At 39.1% G+C, this 20,821-nt stretch overlaps 2 protein-coding genes across 2 annotated transcripts in view; one reads left to right on the plus strand and one right to left on the minus strand.

Moving 5' to 3' along the window:
* The window catches only part of LOC132785618 (cGMP-specific 3',5'-cyclic phosphodiesterase), a 59,442-nt gene that overhangs the window by 18,841 nt on the left and 19,780 nt on the right, over nucleotides 1-20,821 (minus strand). The window contains exon 3 of the mRNA XM_060791792.1: nucleotides 9,137-10,395. Within this exon, the coding sequence (XP_060647775.1) occupies nucleotides 9,137-9,805 (669 nt within the window). The 5' untranslated portion in view covers nucleotides 9,806-10,395. The remainder of the gene's footprint in view (nucleotides 1-9,136; nucleotides 10,396-20,821) is intronic.
* LOC132787685 (serine-rich adhesin for platelets-like) lies at nucleotides 1,078-7,964 on the plus strand. Its single transcript, XM_060794925.1, has 2 exons — nucleotides 1,078-1,600; nucleotides 7,434-7,964. The coding sequence occupies exons 1-2, from the start codon at nucleotides 1,094-1,096 to the stop codon at nucleotides 7,953-7,955; spliced, it is 1,029 nt and encodes a 342-aa protein (XP_060650908.1). The 5' UTR covers nucleotides 1,078-1,093; the 3' UTR covers nucleotides 7,956-7,964.

Genomic DNA, 20,821 nt, shown 5'->3' on the forward strand with positions numbered 1-20,821 from the left:
AATTTTTGAAAATCAACTTTAGCTGAAAGGATTCCAAAATTTACCTGGAACATAAATTTTTCATTTTAAACAAAAAGAATATAATTTTTTTTGTTTAGTATGAAAAATGGTTTCAGGAACTGTTTTTAGGATGGAAAAGTACCCGACTTCAGGATTTCTATTCTAATTTTTAAAAAATTCTATTTATTAATTAATTTCTTATTTTCTAAGGCTTTTAGAAATAAAAAATAAATATTATTCTTTTACTTTCATTTCTCATTAAAAACAGGAATATAAAGAGTTTTAAATGCAATCGACTAGTAGCAATCAAGTATTTCTAAGTTTATATGAATAGGCAGACCTAGTGAATAATTTAGAATATAAGTTGCGTATCTTTTAGATACATTGCTCGCCACTTAAATAGGACACCCTATTAGCTCTCTTCACAACTGTTTATAACTTAACTTCATTCTTTCCAAGTCGTAGAATATGGCCGTTACAAATCTTGGTTATGGTATGTAGAAAAATATGTTTTGATTGTCAATAGAAGTCAACGGGTATTTCGTAGCCGTAGTCGAGCCCTCTTGACTAGAATGTTTTGTTTATAATAGACAGATGTTTAATTGGGTACACACACATATTTAATATTCTGTGAATACTCCAAAACTTTTGTATCAATGTGGTAAACACAATATAAATTACTTGGCAAACAATTTAACATTGATATGTGTATTTAACGTATGTATGACAAGATTATTAACCAATCAGGAGGGGATACTAAAAGGTTTTATTTGATTTCATTAACAATAATATTGAATTTAGTTGATATCAACAATTGTTCAAACATAAAATTGCACACCTGGAACTAATGAAATACGTAAAATAATGTATTATGCATGGGTTCCATATCTCTGTAAGCATTTGGAAATTCCGCAAAATCACAAACACTTTCTGGATCAATAAAAGTACGGGATACCTTTGGGGTTTGCCTAATACAAGCTGGTTAAATAGAATAAAATTGGGAATATCGAATTTTCCCTCTAGTAGATTGGTATAAAAGGGGCGCACTTCTGTGCCAAAGTATCATTGTATCATCAGTTCAACTGAGTTCAACATGAGAATCCAAACCGTAATCCTTGGTTGTGTCCTGGTGGCAGCATGCCTGATCAGGAGCAGCGATGCCGTTTGTGCCGCAACAACTTGCACAGCAGCTGAGTGTGCCGAGGCTGACAATGAATCGGATCCTTCCTGTGTCACCACGACTACGACTACGACTACAACCACAACCACTGCTGCTACCGACACAGAAGCAACCACTGTAGCTTCCGACTCAGCAACAACAACCGTGTCATCCAGTTCCTCCTCCTCTTCGGACTCCGCAAGCACCTCCACCTCTGCTTTGACCAGATGTAGGCGCAGGAATCGTCGCTTGTTGAGGCGCATCAGGGTACTCCGCAGGCAACTCAGAAATTCGAGAAATGGTGTCAGAAGAGTTATTAGAGTTAATCGTGTTGTTAGCAACGGAGTCAACAACGGAGTCAACAGAGGAACCACCAGGAGAGTGACCAGGGTTGTCAACGTGGGTTTCCGTAACGGCAGGGCCCAAAGAGGGCGCGTTGTCGTTGGATAATAAACAAACCAATGCCTTACAAACGACTACTTCGATTGTTTAAGAATATTAAATGCTATGATTGAACATTTTACATTCCGTTTTTTATTTAAAAGAAAATTTTCGGGTATAATTCTACACGATCTTTCGATACCAGATTTGATGGACCTGCACTCGGTTTAAGGAAACAAGTAAGAAAGCTACAGTCGAGTGTGCTCGACTGTGAGATACCCGCTACCCATTTTGAGTATCATCAAAATATTGCGGTATTATTTTCACAATATATCGAAAATACTACCTGATCGAGACAAAATTTTCGAGAATCATAATTACTGTTGTTTTTATTGTATACACCACATCTCTAGCTTTAAAATTACGCTTGTTATTCGATTTTGTTGTTTTGCGGGGGCGGAAGTGGGCGTGGCAAACTTTTGAAACACAACTGATCTGCATGCAAACATAATAAATGCTGTCGAAAAAAAATTATAGCTTTATTTCTTATAGTCTATGAGATCCAGTGTTTCATACGGACAGACGGACAGACAACCATACGGACAGACAGATATCCGGACAGATGTCCGTCTGTCCGGACATGGCTAGATCGTCTCGGCTGTTGATGCTGATCAAAATATATTATATATACTTTACATACATTTCCTGCCGGCACAAAGTTATAATACCCTTCTACCCTATGAGTAGCGGGTTTAAAAATTGATAGCTCCGACCACTCCAACCACATTCGTCTTTCATTTTTGTATAGTGAGTAAAACTGCAGCTAGATCTCAGACGCTAAAATGGGAGCAGCTACTATTTGTATTATTCATGTTTTTGTAACACTTGACATTGCTGCGAGAAGGTGAATTTGGAGAGTAATATAAAAATTAATTACAAACACATTTCAAAAGCTGGAGTCTATAGTACATAGAATATATAGTAAGTATATTTTAATGCCATTCGAGTGTAATAATGTAATGGTATATTTCTTTCTTTCTTGTAATATCTTATTGTTTAATAAAAAGTGATTACGTTTTTAGTGAAACAAATTATTTATTTAAAGCTTTAGCGTAGTTTAAGTCAAAATTCTAGCTTTTGACTAGTTATAATCAAAACATTTTAGTAAGTAACAACTAAGCGACTCCAAGACTTAAAACTAATTAATACAAAAGAGTCTATTGCAGTCAAACCATAACTTCTTGTGTGTTTTCTGTTAATCTGTTATTCTTAAGTCAAAATTTAACTAATGAGAATGATTATTTATTTCATAAATTCTACCAAAACTCAAATAATAAGAATCTTGTTAAAATATTATTATTGTTTTATTCACATTGGCTTTACTTTAGGGATTCATAACAATGTTGTGTATCTTCTTATTTATTAGAAAGGCGTCATAAATATTATACAATGTTTTTTTTCGTTTATTGTTAATAAAATATATGCTATTGTTTCAAGCATGATGCATTCTTTCATCAAGTCATATGTTCTACAGCAAACATTAATTGATAGGTGAAAAGCACTGCTATCAAATAAGATCTTTGTTCCATTTCACAAAATTTGTTAGAAAACAATTGTGCAAATATATAATATCAATACCAATAAATAAGCAAAAATCGAGCATAACTAGTAGAAAATAAAGATGCAGAGGCGGTTTTTGCATTTGCCAGGCTGTGCAAATAAACTAAAATCTGCAAATAATATTGGGCCATCGAAAATTGGTATATAAAGCCCGAAGGCTTATCACCAAATATCATTGAAACAGTTCAACTGGAATCAATATGAGAGTCCAGATACTAATTCTTGGCTGTGCCCTCGTGGCAATGTGCCTGATCAGGAGAAGCGAAGCCGCTTGTGCCGCAACAACTTGCACAGCAGCTGAGTGCGCTGAAACAGCCAATGCATCGGATCCTTCCTGCACAACGACCACCACAACAACAACGACCACTGAGGCAGCAGCAGCAGCAGCAGAAACAACAACAGCAGCATCGGACACCAGTGCCACTACGACGACGGCATCATCGGCATCCAGCAGCAGTTCTTCAGACTCCACAACAAGTTCTAGTGCTGCTACTATTGCTAGATTGAGGCGCAGACTCCGTAGGCTAAGGAGGAGGCGTCGTCTTCAACGCCTGCGTAGGAGGAGAATAAACCAGAGAAGATTGCAAGCTCAAAGACTCAGGACAGTGCGGAGGCAAAATAGGCAGGTTGTCAACCAGAACAGGAACCTCAGGAATAGAATCCGTCGCCTTAGACAGGGTTAAGCACACTACTTGGAGGAGCAGCTAACTCATCGTCCTGAATTACTCAAGCTTTACGTAAATTGTCTAGCATGCGAGTATCTAGCATACTTTCATTGCAGTCAAAATACTACATTCATATACTTTGCAGCAATTAAAGAACATTAACATAAAACCTTACACTTTTTTATTTGTCTTAAACTTCACGTGTTAGCTCTTTTAGTTTTGGGCAGCTACATTTAGCTCAGCTAGATGAATCTGCTGATCCACATGTGTTGATACCGAATAACTAATTTGAAGCCAATTTATCTACACATGTGATTGAATCGATCCGCGTTGTACCGCTAATGGAGGTACATCTAAATACTATAAATTAAAGAGTTATTGAATATAAACCCACTTATTGTTATTTCTCTAAGTAGTTTGTGCCTCAAATGGTTAACAAAAAATATGTAAGCCCAACTTAGGCCCTTTTGCTTCTCCAATAACTAAACAAAAACATATGTATCTAATATTTTATTGACCAATTTTAATATACTTTATGTCGGTACATCTTACGTATGTATATTTCTTATATGGAAGAATTTATAGAATATATGAAAAACTTAAGTTCTAGTTTTGTGTTAATCGGAATTTGAATGTTAACAAAAATTAAGTGTGTATTAAAATCAAAATAAAACTTCATTCGATCACAATAAAGTGTGTATTAAAATCAAAACAAAACTTCTTACGATCTTATTGAGTATTTTCTGTAATAGTTGTTTATTTTAAAACAGTTTATAATTGGGTCAGCAATTTTAACAGCAATAGAAAAATTCTCTCGTTGTGATGCATTCACAGTATAAACATTAAATAAAATATACCTTCATTATATTTAAACAGTTTCATTGTCTTTGAGAAATTATTCAATCAGTTTCTTTGCTTATAGTTTTTGTCGCTTCTTCATATTTATTCTACTTAAATAAAGATGAGTGTATAACCTTTGTTATTCTATGATTCTCTTATTTTTCATAAGCACGGCTAACAAAATACATTTTTTTGAGTTTAGTTTTTGGAAACAATTGGGTAAACATATACTAGCTTAACTTGAAAAGACGATTTGCGCTCATCTACACGATATTGAATAAAACGAAATTGCTCAAAACTAGTTTCAAATAAAGGTGCAAGGGCGGTTCTTGGCTTTTCTCAAGCTGCGTAAATAAACTATAATTGGCAAATAAAAGTCGCTTTTCGAAATTTCGTATTTAAAGCGCAAAATTTTCCCACAAAGTATCATTGGAGATCTTCTACTGATATCAATATGAGAATTCATACGGTAATCCTTGGTTGTTTCCTTGTGGCATTGTGCCTGATTAGGAGAAGCGAAGCAGCTTGTGCCGCAACAACTTGCACAGCAGCTGAGTGTGCCGAGGCTGCTAATGCGTCGGATCCTTCCTGTCTCACAACAACTACGACTACAACAACGACCACTGAGGCATCAGCCGCAACAGCAGACACAACATCCACAGCAGCATCGGACACCAGTGCCACTTCAACAACGGCGTCATCAGCATCGTCCAGCAGCAGTTCTTCAGACTCCACATCTAGTTCTGATGCTGCTACGATAGCGAGATTGAGGCGCAGACTGCGCAGGCAAAGGAGGCGTCGTCTTCAACAACAACGTGCGAGGAGACAAGCTCAAAGAAGGAGGCAAGCTGAAAGACGCAGGGCAGCATTGAGGCAACAGAGGCAGACAGCTCAGCAAAACCGAAACCTTAGGAACAGAATTCGTCGTCTTACACAGGGTTAATAATAAGTAGAAAGAAAACATGTAATAAAGCTGCAGTCATGTCTTGACTATGGAAGACCCTTACTTCTCATTAGACCCCTTAAAAATGTAGCTCCCTGAATTAATTTCGAATTAATAAACATAAAAATGTTTCTGTAAAATATATAAATTCTTATTTATTCTCTTATAAATGGTTTTGTAAATCATTAAAAATATTAATAAGTGACTACCGTGATCAATTAGCGCTTGCTTTCACTGTCATGCTTTCACATGCCAGATTATCCTTGGCATTGTACAATAACTTATATTCCTTAAGAGATATACCCGCTACCCATAGGGTAGAAGGGTATTATAACTTTGTGCCGGCAGGAAATGTATGTAACAGGTAGAAGGAGGTATCTCCGACCCTATAAAGTATATATATTCTTGATCAGCGTCAACAGCCGAGACGATATAGCCATGTCCGTCTGTCCGCCTGTCCGTCCGTCCGTATGAAACACTGGATCTCAGAGACTATAAGAGATAGAGCTATAATTTTCTTTCGACAGCATTTGTTATGTTTGCACGCAGATCAAGTTTATTTCAAATTTTTGCCACGCCCACTTCCGCCACCGCAAATAAAAAAAATCGAATAACAAGCCTAATTTAAAAGCTAGAATTGCGAATTTTGGTATTTACAATAATTACTATAGTAGTTATGATTCCTGAAAATTTGGTTGCGAACAGATAAAAATTGTCGAAGTTATTAAGGAAATACTTTTGTATGGGCAAAAACGCCTACTTACTATGGGTCTAAGTTGCTTTGGCCGACAATCTGGTTCATTGTGCCGTCTATGGTATATTTTGAATGGTGTACTATATCGATATACCAAACATACCATTTGGTATATTTTTAGTATTTTTAGTATTTTTGGTATATTTTAAAAATGATACCGCAATATTTTGCCTTTATTAAAAATGGGTAGCGGGTATCTCACAGTCGAGCACACTCGACTGTAGCTTTCTTACTTGTTTTTATATTTGTAATAAAAATTTGGAATTAATATAAAGCACCACAATTTAGTCGTCTGTTAAATTATATATTGATAAATACGAATTTTAGTTATTATTATTACTCTACAATAACAAACCCAAGTAGGTAAATACATAGAATACATAGATATTCTTGAGGTCAAACGGACAGACTATTATATACTTTATATAACTATATATTTTTCTACGATTCGAACTTTTCACTGCATTAGATTTGTGAGCAAAGCTTATATAAATTTTGTCAGTCAATAAAAAATTATTCCGTTATAATCAAGGTTTCTGTATTCCTCACTCAGTTCAAATTCACTTTAGAATTTGGATATGAAGTCCCTTGCCACCACAGTTAACAAAACTTCACAGAGGTTTCGATTTGACAAAGAGAATTCTTACTGAGTATGCTCGATTTGAAGTTACTCCGTGCCTTCAATGGGAATTCAAAATTATTCTTTCTGGGATTTGCTGTTTGCAGCTTTTGATGTAAGATTTGTAGCAGCTGTTTCATTTTTGTTTCTATTTGACTGATATTTGCAGGTTCGGTATTACTCGTGACATGCTTATTTATGATAATTATTTGTTCAATAGTATTTATTATTTTATTCTACGTTGTATAACAATTGTGCAAATATATAGAACAATTTGAAGATTTCAGTTTATATAGACGAATGTCAATAATACCAAATCGTATACAACTAGTCGAAAATAAAGATGCAAGGGCAATCTTTGCATTTGTCAAGCTGTGTAAATAAACTATAATTTGCAAATACAATTGGTCTATCGAAAATTGGTATAAAAAGCTCCAAAGCTCTTCACAAAGTATCATTGGAGATCTTCTACTGATATCAATATGAGAATCCAAACGGTAATCCTTGGTTGTGCCCTTGTGGCACTGTGCCTGATCAGGAGAAGCGAAGCAGCTTGTGCCGCAACAACTTGCACAGCAGCTGAGTGTGCCGAGGCTGCTAATGCTTCGGATCCTTCCTGTACAACGACAACCACAACGACAACGACCACTGAGGCAGCAGCAGCAGCAACAGACACAACATCTACAGCAGCGTCGGACACCAGTGCCACTACAACAACGACATCATCGTCTACATCCAGTAGCAGTTCTTCAGACTCCACAAGCAGTTCTGATGCTGCTACTATTGCTAGATTGAGACGCAGACTGCGCAGATTAAGGAGGCGTAGTCTTCAACGTCAACGTGCGAGAAGACAAGCTCAAAGAAGAAGGCAAGCAGCAAGACGCAGGGCAGCATTGAGGCAACAGAGGCAGAGGCAGAGAGCCCAGCAGAACAGGAACCGCAGAAACAGAAACCGTCGCCAAAGGCAGGGTTAAGCATGATCATTAAAGAGCATTTATAAAACACTTATTGCATTATAAAATCTTTTGTTCTTCAGCTGAAGCTTAGCTTCTCATGTGTTTCTAATGACATACTAGAAAACTTTGTGTAATATACTATTATTTCGATTTCATGCATTGCCTATTGGAACTTTTGTCTTTGTCATACAATAATCTTTTGTCTACTCAGAAGCTCTGCTCGTATGTTTGCTAGTATCTTTCTATCTACGAACAATTTTTTGTTGTTGCAAAACGATTGTTCAAACAGACAATAATACAATTGGAAAGAAGATTTTCGTGCGTCACTAATATCAATAACAGGAAATTGCAAATAACTATTTGAATGAAAAAGATGGCACGTTTTTGGGACTATTAAAGCTGTGCAAACTGTCTGAAATTTGCAAATAAAATTCGCCTATCAAAATATTGCACAAAAAGAGCAGTCTTTTGTCACAAATTAATATGGGAGAGGTGAAACTGATGTGAAGCGAAATTAATTCTTTTCAATCATACGTGTAGTACAAAAAACAAAAATTTAATGCTTTGCAGAAACATTTTAGTTCGATACTCTCCTATTATTGTTTATGAGAAGCAAAACAACAACACGTTTCAACTTCAAAATAACTGCTACATTTTAGGATAAAATACTTTTGCCTTTGCACACTTTTAGGCAGACAAAGTAGATTGGCTCTTTGCCAAAGAGGCGTATGAGTAATGCAAAGAGCTACACATAATTGCTCAATGAATGTGATTTTGTCGCAGCTATATTGTCTGAAAGTATAAGTTTTTCCAATTAGCCGCACTTTTGCCCTCCCGGCTAAATCAAGAAGAAAAGCAAATGAAATTTGTGAAAATATCAATTCCGTTTATTTGCTCAACAAACAACCAGAATGGCGCAGAGGCGGAGACACAGAGAGAGAGAGAGAGAGAGAGTGCGAGAAAATCTGCACAGCATGATGAGGCGACATCTTAAAACAAACCAAAGCAAATGTAAACACTGCAAATTAAACGAAATCCCACACTGCAGCGTGTGCCATACGATATGCAAATGTTAAAGGGAGAATTTGCAGCACGAAATGACTATGATTATTTTCATTTAAATTTTAGTATGAGCTATTTAAGATGGAATTCTTTTGTTGCCGCTGAAAAGTATGCTATACTTTTGATAAAACACTCACCTGCTGCACGATGGGCGAAGCCATCCATTGCTGAAACAAATCCGAGGTAACTGAGGGCCGTTTGTTGTGCGACTTGTGACTTTCAATGAACTCGTGAAGGCGACTCAACGCCTCGGGCGGTGCACGTTCCGTTAGCCATTTCTCAAAGGCTTCGGGCTTCTCCTCGAAGAGGCGTGCCACCTCGTCGACATCTTGTTGTGTTGCCGCAGACGACTTGCTGCACTTGGCGGGCGTTGAAGAGCTTGGGCTGCTGACGCTGACGTTGGCAGCTGCCGTTGCTGTTGCCGTTGCAGTTGCCGTTGCTGTTGAGCTGGAGTTGTTGTCAGTGGATACTTTTGGCGTGCTCAAAGTCTGCGTCTGTTGATTGTTGTTGCTGCTCTGCAAGTGACGCTCCAATTTGGCTTGATTGCTTGTGGTTGCAATTGCCGGCACGTTGCAAGTTGCCATTGCCGTTGTCGTTGCTATTGGTGTTGTTGTTCCTGTTGCCGCTGAGGCTGTTGTTGCCATGGCTGTTGCTGTTTGTGTTACAACTGCTGTTGGTAGTGGCGCCTTTTTGGCACCATTGGTTAGTGGTTTCGCAGACTCGCCTGGCGCCTCGGGCGGGCTTCGTGTACGCTCACAGGTGGCGCCGGCGCCGGCGCCAGCGGCTGGCTGTGATACATCTGTCATGATGCCTTTAATTGATTTGTCTTTGGTCTTGATATCCGATTCGAATTCGTTGCTCAACCAACTGGTACCTGCGAATATTCATTGTACACACTCACTCACACACACACACGCACATTCACTGAGCAATTGGCTTGTTAGTGTGATTTTGGTGAAAGCGCGCTGCGTGTGCTGATTAAGTCACGTATACGCCCACTTGGCAGACTTGTTGCTCGTTGCCTGTTGCTCGGTTCCACGCTTCGCTTTGATGGCTTAGCTCCTAATGGGCAGCGACGTGCAGGTAACCCCCGCTCTGGAAGGGGTAATTGATGAGGCTGTTGGTGACTCAGACTCAGACTCAGACGCAGTTGCCCTGCAAGTGGGTGTGACGCATCTTTAGCTAACTGTGCGCGTTATGTTAGCTTTTAGATTTTCGCTTGCGCACGTTTTTGTCCTCCGTTGCTGGATTGCTTCGCTTTAAATATGCTATATCCTCGAACAAAATGGGTCAGAGCTTGCTAGCTAATCCTTGACGGGTTCTTTAACAGCTCATTTTTGTTTGATTTTCAGTTGAGTTGTGTGCGTTGACTTTTCTTTAAGCCGCCGGCAGAAAGCTGAAACGAAAGAGACCAGAAAAAAGTTAGTATTTCATGGCGGATTACTTTCGCACTCGAATAGAACAAATTGAGAGCGAGAAAGAGCTGAGTCACAACATGGAATTGCAGACATATCGCCACTTAATTTTAATGGTTTGGCATTAGAAAAGTTTTGTGGCTACTGCCAAAAACGGATTTAAACATGAACCTACGCCACCACTTTTCTGCTTTCTGTTCAAAATATCAATAGCTTTGCGTCTTTCGAGATTTGTTTCGAATGCTTTGGCATTTTGTTTATTAAATAAAATAAATTCTCATGCTTGGCAATTTAACCAGATTCATGTGGCATATCAATTATTTGGATGCCATTTCTTTTGGTTTTGCCATTTATAAAATGTCAATCCCATCTTTGGCCAAATGAATTTCAAAAGCACAAGCCAAGAGAGAAACGAAATGAAAATGTGCAAAATAGAATTTATTTGTGTGTAATAAATTTGTTTGTTTCTTTCTTGCGAAAAATATCTCGAAAATCTGGCCAATACCTAATGGAAAAATATTTAAATGCTTCAATGGAGCAAGAGACAAAATTTATGATCACAAGGTGCAGTGCGAGCGAGAAAGAGATGGGAGAAAGAGCTTTTGCTTCACTGACGTCAAATGGACAAAAAGGGGAACCGAGAAGCAGAACCAGAAAAGCCACCCAAACTTGTTTCAAGAGCGGCTACATTTCAGAAGAGCAGACAAACAATATTTAAATGAAAATGGGGGAAGCGAGCCGAGGCAGCAGCGGCAACATTTGGGGGCAAGAGTTGCCATTTATGCGCATTTGCATTAAAATGGCTTTTGGCATTTGCATAGAAATGCTTTCGGCATTTGCCACGTGCGCTGCACTCGCAGCTCGCAGCTCGAACTCGAGATATCGCAGCAACATTACCTTGACTTTAACTTTAAATAACATTCATGCCACAAAGTCTCCATTCTATCATCACAGCGTACAATGCTGCTTTATGGCTCTCTCGCACTCCCTATATTTCCCTATGCCTTTCTTCATTTGCCCCGCAGCAATACACATTGATTTTCAGCTTCACCTTTTGTTAGCAAAATTGGCTTCGCCCATGCAGCAGGTAATGTTTACGCTCTGCTTGTTGTTGCTGACTGCTGTTCCTGTTGTTGTTGTTTCCATTATCACATTCTGTTTGCCCAGCAAAGAACCTGTCCAGTACCTTGACCAAAGCGCACTTCACTTGCATTTGCATCCCTTGCCACAAAGTCCACTTTGCCTGCTACTGCTGCTGTTGGTTGCTGTTCTTTCCGTTTGTCATAAACAACGTTGTTTTGAATAAAACACAAAAGCAAACAACGGACAGGGAACTAGTTACAAAAGTTGTAACTCGACTCTTGCATACCCTAAGTGTATTAATATCTTGTTGCCTTACTCCAAATCGTGCATGCTCTATGGCAGGCTAACAGAGACTTCAGGCGACATAAGCAAACAACGACAAAGGGCAATAACAACAACTAGGAGTACAAGAACTACCTCGAGGTTTATCACGCACTCGTTTGCAATTTCAAATTGGGTAATAAATTCTTGAACTCTGTTCTCTGTAAGCAACTTGCTCTCTCACTCACACTCTCTTCCTGGCTTTGGCTATAGCTACGTCACTTTGCCATTCATGAGCGTGTGAAATTGCTTTGTTCTCGCCGGCATTTTATAGGGCGGTTATGTTACTGTTACCAAGCCTGGGCGTGGTCATATCCTTTGCCATTTGACTCTCTCTCTCGCTCTCTTTCTGGATCATTGTGTTTTTTAAATTTAATGTCAACACTAAAGATTAAGATTTTAATGCGCTTTTTTTGGTTAACAAATTCTTTTTATAGCTAAGAGACTCTCTCTGTCTATTTTGGCTGTCTGCATTGGGGCGTGGTCAGCCGCCCCAAAATGGTAATCAAGCTGTGATGCTCGAAATGGTTGAAAATTGCACTGCAAGTCAAAATTTATGGCTAGAGTTAACGAGAAAATTGCTGCAACTATTTTGTTGATATGCAATGAAATATATAATATTTGAATTTATTTACTAAACTTACGTAGCCCAGCTTGTCATTATTCACATTATTAAGAATTTAGTTATATCCTCTTTTAGTGCACTTTAAGCAGTTATTACATTTAAAATTTATTGCCAGTTTAAGTGCCCAATTTAATATTAATTGACAAACAACTCAAAAGTGACAACTACTTGTTGTTACTTAAAATAACTTATACGCAGCGTTGACATCAATAATTAATTAGCCCAATTGCATGCAAGGTAAATTTAGCATTAAATTCTCGGTTTTAAATCCCCAGCTTAATATTAAGTATACGCACATTGTACATACTTTGGCTTAGGCTTTAATTTAATTCAATTGCAAATGAGCAATTACAATCGCTTTATGTGCACCAAATGAAGTTTGCTTCACAGCTAAATTAATCAAATCATTTATGCCCAAATGTGCAACAAGACGTCCGTCTGCCAAATGTTCTCAATTAAGTCTATGCAAATGTGTTTGCGGCAAGTGTTGCACTGTCAGTTTGCATGTTTGTCTGCCAGGCGTCAACAACGAAACGCTGCAATAAATTTACATAACTTGAAGCGACTCGCAACCGTTGGCAACATTTGCAACAAAATTGCAACGACACGTCGTGGGACACTCTCGGTTGATGGGCCGCAATTAGTGTGGCATAAATATGGCGAAATTATGCGAGGCCCAACAAAACCGCAAGAACTACAAGCAAGAGAGTTGATGAAGTTTTGCGGAAATGGCAAGCGGATATCGCACGCATCGCAGCATACAAATGTGGTTGCCACACACACACACACACACACACACACACACACACACACACACATACACATATACACACGTACAGAAAGCCACAAAGCAAATCGATGGAATTTTAGATATTAGACGAAAACGTGGGCAAAACTGGAATCCCGCTGAGTCAATTTACTCGCAAACGCAACAAACAAGCAGCAAAACTGACGAGTGTTGTTCATATTTCCGTTAATTAAAAAATATATATATGTATGTATATAAGCTGCGTGTTTCTCCCCTTAGCATTTTGTTTATTTTGTTGCTGCAGTTATTTTTAATTAAAATGCACAGCAAAACATGTCAGAAACCGCAGCCACGCCATTAGTTGCAGGTGCAGCGTGCAACGAGCAGCTGCAACATGTAAATGTTGCCTGCGACTTGGCCAACTGGGAGAAGGGCGCCCCTAATGGTGGCTGCCATAAATAGATGGAACGCAGGGGAGGCTTTTGTAGTTGCTCATGTTCATTTAGCCAGCACGTCTGAAATTAGAGAATTAGTGGCCACATTGTTGCTGCGTCGCGAGAGGAGTGCAAGGTGAGCTCGTTGCGCGTTGCCATTTTGCAAACCGGAAATGCCCATTACGAGTAAATGACGTGCGTGCGTTGCCAATGCAGCATTGGCATGCCACACACTATATAACTCTCAGGTCTTAGCTTGCAGCTTGATGGCTGATTAAGGGGCGGGGCCACTCATGTTAGTGTAAATTAACTTTGCGGCCACTTTGTAGAGCTGCTGACTGCCAGCCTTGTCAAGCTCGCTTTCATTTTCGTGTTTTCAATTTGCCAAATTGCAACACTGCATTTTCGACTTGGCCATCAACGGGCGCTAAGCGTGGCCAAAACGGCGCCAGCCTCGCGACACATTTGCCAACACAGTCACGTAGCCATTACACACACACACACACACACACACACACACATGCACACAGAGTGAGAGGGAGACGGATGCACTTTATAAGCTTTCATCATCTGCCGCTGGCTGCCTTTTTGGCTTGCTGAGTGGAAAATGCGTCCAAGGAGAGTCAACGCTATGCGGCAGCATGTGTACAACAATGGTGTTGACATGCACCAGTCACCGCTTACAGCCGAAAGCCCGCTCTTTCCACTCTTCCCACTCCCTCTCCCCACAACTTCCCTCAGCATTCACCTAGTCGTCGTCGTCGTCGTCTATGGTTTGGCATTCTTCAGTTACAAGCATGTTTGCTTGTGGTTTTCGCCCTTGCTGTGGTAATTCTAATTTTGCATTCTCCCACAGCGATTTCCCACTGCACACACGTGTCGAAACAACGTACATTGTGTTAGCTGCTTGGCATTTCCTTAGACAATACTTGTTGCATAATAATTGCAAAAAAAAACGACAACAAAATAAAGAAAAATGCTCAACTCCCTCTATCACACTTGCTGAAAATTGGAGCAAGGATTTATTTAGTTGATGCCAAAAATGTAAAGCGTAGCTCACTTTAACAACAACAAATTTCGTCAACTAAAGCAATCTCGTATATACATAGCTTTGTCTCGCTCTAACACACTTTGTGCCCATTTCAGTTTGTCTTTTGTAGCATACTTTTAAGCGCCAAGTATATGCAAAGTGTGTCAGCAATTGCTGCCCTTAAAAAAGGTAAAGAGAAGCAGGTGAAACAACAATAAGAAATGGTAATGAATATGATAATCATGATAGAAGCAAAAATGTCAATAGCGTTCGCTTTTTCTTCGTTCACAAATTTGACATTTAATCTTTGCAATTGCAATTTATATTTTGCTACAATAATAATAATATCGTTTGTCCGTTTGCATTTCAAAATGACACAATTTCATATTATTTATTTTCACTTTTGCTTGCATTTCCAATTTGCCGTTTGCATTTATTTATCGTGTTTATATAGAGCCGCACACAGAATTTAAATTTTTCACCACACACCACATTAAAAATTTCTATTTATTTTTGGCAAACAAGTGACAAAAAGAATTTAAATGCGCTGAAAATGAAATTGTTTTATTTGATTTAAAATTTTGCTGATTTACTTTCAACAAAATATTGACTAAGTTGTGGTTTGTTTCATCGAATACAAATTTAAAATCTCTCCCAATTTTTAATTTATATAAAATATTTGTTTGATGACCAAAAAGCATCTATAAACCTGTATAAAACTAAAAGTTTTTCTTGCACTTTGTAGCTTCTTTTGTTATTTAGCTTTCAATTTTAATTAGAATTCGTTAAAAGTTCAATGCGAACTAAAAGCTTCGTCCATCGTACTTTGTGAAATAAATTGAAGCAAAAAAATAATTCACAAATAATTCAATAATTAGAATGTCATCTGCAGCTCTCAACAGTCAACTAAAATTCAATTAAGCCAATTCTCTGAATCAAGTTGCTCCACAAGACGAAGAAGTCGTCGCTGACTTTTGCCAACTAAAATGCTATTAATTTTTGTCTTTGCCCACACAATTTTACACTTTATCGAATGAAAAACGATGCGGCTGCTAAAAAAAACAACAAGAAAGTAAATGTCAAAGCAAAATAATTGAAAAAGTTTCCAGAGAGCTAAAGCTGAAATAGCAAAAGCTCCAAAAGACATGATACGCTGCAGGCGATGCATTAATTAAGACGAATGCTCGAGCATCAGAGTTGGATGACACCCTGTGGCTTTGCAGTGAGAGAACTAAGTATAATCTTCATTAATGCACAACACAATAACCAATTTTCCACTCAACTTTCTTCGTTATTTTGCTAAGTGAGCGTATTTTGCGATTAAATCGCAGAAGGCTCCTTGGGCATCTTGCAACTCTGTCGCTCTTTCGCTTTCTCGACCCCGACAACAACAACAACAAACAAATAACAGCGGCAAGTGCAAGTCGCATAAATGTCAACAAAGTTGACTGCAAATACTTTGGTCGCTGACATAATAATACAGCTGAAGCTCCAGGAGCTTCACAGGAGCTGAGCAAAAGTGAATGCGACAGGCCACACTCTCGGGATGCACGGCACATCCTGGTCAGCATAAAAGGATGACTGTGCGACAGCATGCCAAGCACGGCGCCTTTTGTGATGCCTCCTGACTATGGAGTGTCACTTCAAGTGTCGCAATCTACTTGTAGGTGTGTGTGTGTGTGAAAAAGCTGTAGGCTGACAGAAGAGCGAAGCAAACGAGACAATGACACTAGCTTGAAACACAATTCATTAATTGAGTGACATTTCCATGCAGAGCAAAGTGTCATTATGAATTCAGTGTGCTAGGTAGACCGTGCGCATACCACAAATAACTTTCATTTCTATTTGGCCAATTTGCATACGAGTTTGATATGAGATTTCAGCAGCAGCAGCAGCAGCATCTCTGTTATGTGTTGTTCGTTGGCCTAAAGGGCCAATTTAATTCCAATTTGTGTGCGCTGAGAGTCGACGTTTGTTATTCAATTTAGCATCAAAAAAACATATGAAATATATGCGGCGAGAACAAGCGGCAATAATAACATTCTGTGCATAATTTCATAACAGCAAATTGGGGATGTCAAAGTCAAAGTCGTTGTCGATTAAGATGCCTTGTCTCGACTGTTTGATGGCGTCGAGATTGTCGCCTGTCTATTTGCACGCGCTTAAGTGGCATTGGCATTGGCATTGGAAATGTCTTTGCCACTGTGCCACAGTGGCTGCCACAGTGACTGCCACAACGATTGCGCCAGTTCAGCTCAGTTTGGTTCAGTTCGGTTGTATAGTATTGTGTGTGTATTGTGTATTATTGTACATTGTGTTCTGTGTGCTGTGTGCTGTGTTGTGCCCTTAAGCAAATAGAGCGAAGCGGGAGCATTGCAGCTGTTTCCGTTTCCGTCCGCCATTATCACGGGAAGTGGCGATGTGGAAAGGGGCTGCGGCTTTTGTCTCCCTATCTTGTTCGCATCGCCCTATTGACAGTTGTTGTTAATGGCATCACAATATTTAGCCCAAGCTTTGTTTTAAGACAATTTATGCTTGATTGCATTGATTGATTAGCCGCACTTGTTGTTCACTCAGCCACGCCCTATTGTGTGTGCGTCTGTCTGTGTGTGTGCGTCTGTCTGTGTGCGTGCTTCGTCGCATCCTGTTTGCTCAGATAGATATCTCTGTGCGTGAGTGTTAAATTTGCTAGAATTTGCTTTTTTTCACGCAACTTTAACTGACAAACTGACGATACTTGAGCAGCGGCGTTTTAATTAAAGCATTCAAGATCTGCGCATCTAATCACAAATTGTGATTTACATGTGGCCACGGAGAGCCACATTTTGGAAGCCTTGACTAATTTTTGGGAGGAAAACTTTTTAATTAAAACTTTAAACAAACAACTTATATTGAATAATAAATTGTTTTATGGTTAAGTTAAAAGTTTTTGCTTTGCTTTGAGCCAAAAAACTTTTGGCTTTAAAGCAGTAAGCGCAAAAAAGCTACTAAATTGAATTTTATGCCTTTGGCATGGACTGACTAAATCTTTTGCCGTGGTGAAGCAAACCGAAAAGCTTCTCAGTTAGCACTTTAGACTACTGTGAAGGGCCATTGAACACATTAAGCGGTGCCAAACAAAGCAAATCACAGAGAGTGAGAGTAAGAATGAGAGTAGGAGTGAAAGGAGAGCGAAAGACCTTTTACAAAATAAAAACCAATTCACAAAATCAATGTCAATGCCCTCCATTAATATGAACTGTACATACATCATCATCGCTGCTGAAACTCAAACTCAAACTGAAATGAAAATATAACGAGACGGCTGCGCGGATTGTGGGACGACAAAAACGAAAAGGTCAAAGAATCGCATACAACTTGAGTGGAGATTTCGCTGTTCAACCGAAAAGCTCTCCCTCTCCCTTAAAGTATGAGTACGAGTACGAGTATGACAAACATAAAGCACATTAATTGCCTGACTTGAAGCCAGTGCACAAAAAACAACAACGAAGGGAAAAACTTTATATCAATGCGTGTAATGTGCGTGAATTTATGTGAGGCGACATGACATGCCCTGGGCTTGGGTCTGACAACTGTATGAGTGTAGTAGCAGTAACTCATTACTATGCGTCCCACACATGTAGGGATACATGACGAAGATAATATGTATTGTATTGTATTGTATTTTCGAAAGGACCTCATAAAGCAAATCACAGCGTCAGTTGTCATTATTCACATAAAACGAACGACATTCGCTTTTGCTTTTGCCTTGCCTTAATACTTAATACTTAAATGCGAGTATTTTATTTTCAGCTTTTGTTTTAGTTTTATACGCTGACAAAAGGGGAATAATAAATAAAGCCTTCGTCACGACCTTCCTGCCATCTCCCCCGTGTCATGATTATTCCCTCGAAGATAGTTAAAACGTCGCATAAAATGTTGTTGCATACTTGCAGGCGTATGCCACAGAGTATTGCGATAGTTGAGCAACTTTTTGGCGTCTTTTGCTTATTTTATTATTGGCATTTTCTGCAAATAATTCGAGGCTTTTAAGCCCACATGCATATACAGTACACACACACACACACACACACACACACACACACACACACTGACTCAGCGACTACAGTGCCTGCAATTTGTGTATGTACAAAATGTTTTTGGCTCTGTCATCTCTTTAAGCCGGCAATGACATCAGCTTTGCTTTACAAATACACCCGATAACTCGCCTCAAAATAAATCCCATCAGCCAGTTGGAAAATGACACAAAGCAGACACTTTCAAGTAATATGGCATTAAACTTTTGTGCACAAATTTAAACAAGACAAAGACTGATTGAGTGAACTGACATGACATGACCTGACCTGTTGCACTGCTGCTTCAGCTGCAATAAAGCCATGACAAAAGATGTGTCCAGAGATATGCATTCAAGTGGAATATGTGAGCTTAATAGAGCGATGCAGTTTAGTTATGATTTTCACCGTTGTTCGCCGTTGCAGTTTTTCATAGCTGACTTGTGCCTAATTTCTTTGGCCTTTGTCTTTGCCGTTGACGAGGCATGAGAGTCCTTTGTTTGCAGTTGCAGCTAATTAAAGCTGATTTGGTGTGCCATCAGTTCGATGATTTGAGCTCATATTTAACAGAGTGTCAACCGACTGGGCGGTCAATCATGGTTGCACATCACTCAACGGCAGCTGGACACCGAAATGCCATTAGCATTAGCACACGCTGCGTTCGGTTGACCACAACGTATGCGTCGCCATAAAACATGGTCAACTGCTGACAACAAAAAAAGGAAAACAGAAACACACAAAAAAAGTGGTAGAGTTTGCGCCGCAGGATAACCGCAGCGTATGACAAACATTCGATTGTACTTTTCCGTTCATTTTAGCAATCGCCGCGCCGTGTTGAAAAGTAATTAAAACGCTCTCCATTTCACCACCCACAACGAAATGACGAGGTCAGGTGTGTGTTAGAATAATAAAATATTATGCTGATTTAATTACTGATAAATTATAGTTTTGAACTTTCGGGCGAATTGTGGCCAACAATCATTGGCTGTCACTCACTCAGCTCACAGTTCGTAAATGCGCCACGTTGCTCAAGCACAAGTTCATCAAATATTCATTTATAAACACGCACTGCCAGCATATCAATATTTAATTTAACACAGTAGTTGTCTCCCAATGCGCCCCAAAAAGTAAGACAAACAACCCAAAACCCCAGTCGATAAGTTAATGGTTTTCCTTTCAGCTCAACTCGTGACAAGTAAATCAATTTTCTGCAGCACTTTTTCTTCATAAAAAAGGCAAAATGTATAAAAATAATATCATATTTGACTACATTGTTTGCCATCTTTTTATGCTGGCTTTTTTCTTCACTTAAAGCCAACACATTCAGATAAAAGGTCAAAATTGGAAAGTTTTAAAAGCTTTTTGCACCTGAGCTACTTACATAACGTGCTGCCTGCTCGCTAAATGCCGAGTCGACTCAACTCGAAACTTTGCCACCTTTTTTTGTGAAGCTCCCCGGAGTTGGTAGTTTTTCATTAATTAAACACTTGGGCGTCCACATTTGTCGGGTGTTTTGGGCTTAAGGGTCTGGTTCCGTTTCAGTTGAGTTTTGGAATTGACACTGACATTTTAGCTTGGCATTTGCAGGCAACATTTCATTTGCTTTTTTTTTCTTTACTTTTTTGGCCAGTTTGTCACTCAAGCGGGAAAGGAGTGGAGCCGAAAGGACTCTGGGCACTGTCTGCCGTTGCTGTTTTTGCTTTATCCGATTAGTTTGGTTCAGTATTCAGTATTTGCGCAGACAGATGGAAAGGCAATGCTTGGGTTACAAGTACTCAAGTGCACTTCTTTGGCAAACTTCGGTTGCCTGGCGAATGTCAAGAGCCAAATGAATTGTTTATTCGGGTCTTGCAAGCTGAGCAGCTTCATATACATGTTTGTGCTATATGTGGAGGTGCTTAAGCTATCGATTTGTCGTTCTCTACTTACCGACATTAATGACTGTAAAATTGTCGTTGGAATGCTTATAATGTGGTCGCAGTTACTGGCACAGCGGGCATGGTTCCCACTGGCTGCTTCCCCTACCTCCCCCAACCATCTATCAGAGTATTAAACTGTTTACACTGCAAACTTAACGCAAACAAACACAGCACATATGAGAGACGGAGAGGGCA

This window comes from Drosophila nasuta, chromosome 2R, assembly GCF_023558535.2.
Source record: "Drosophila nasuta strain 15112-1781.00 chromosome 2R, ASM2355853v1, whole genome shotgun sequence".
In the NCBI taxonomy this organism is placed as follows: Eukaryota; Metazoa; Arthropoda; class Insecta; order Diptera; family Drosophilidae; genus Drosophila; species Drosophila nasuta.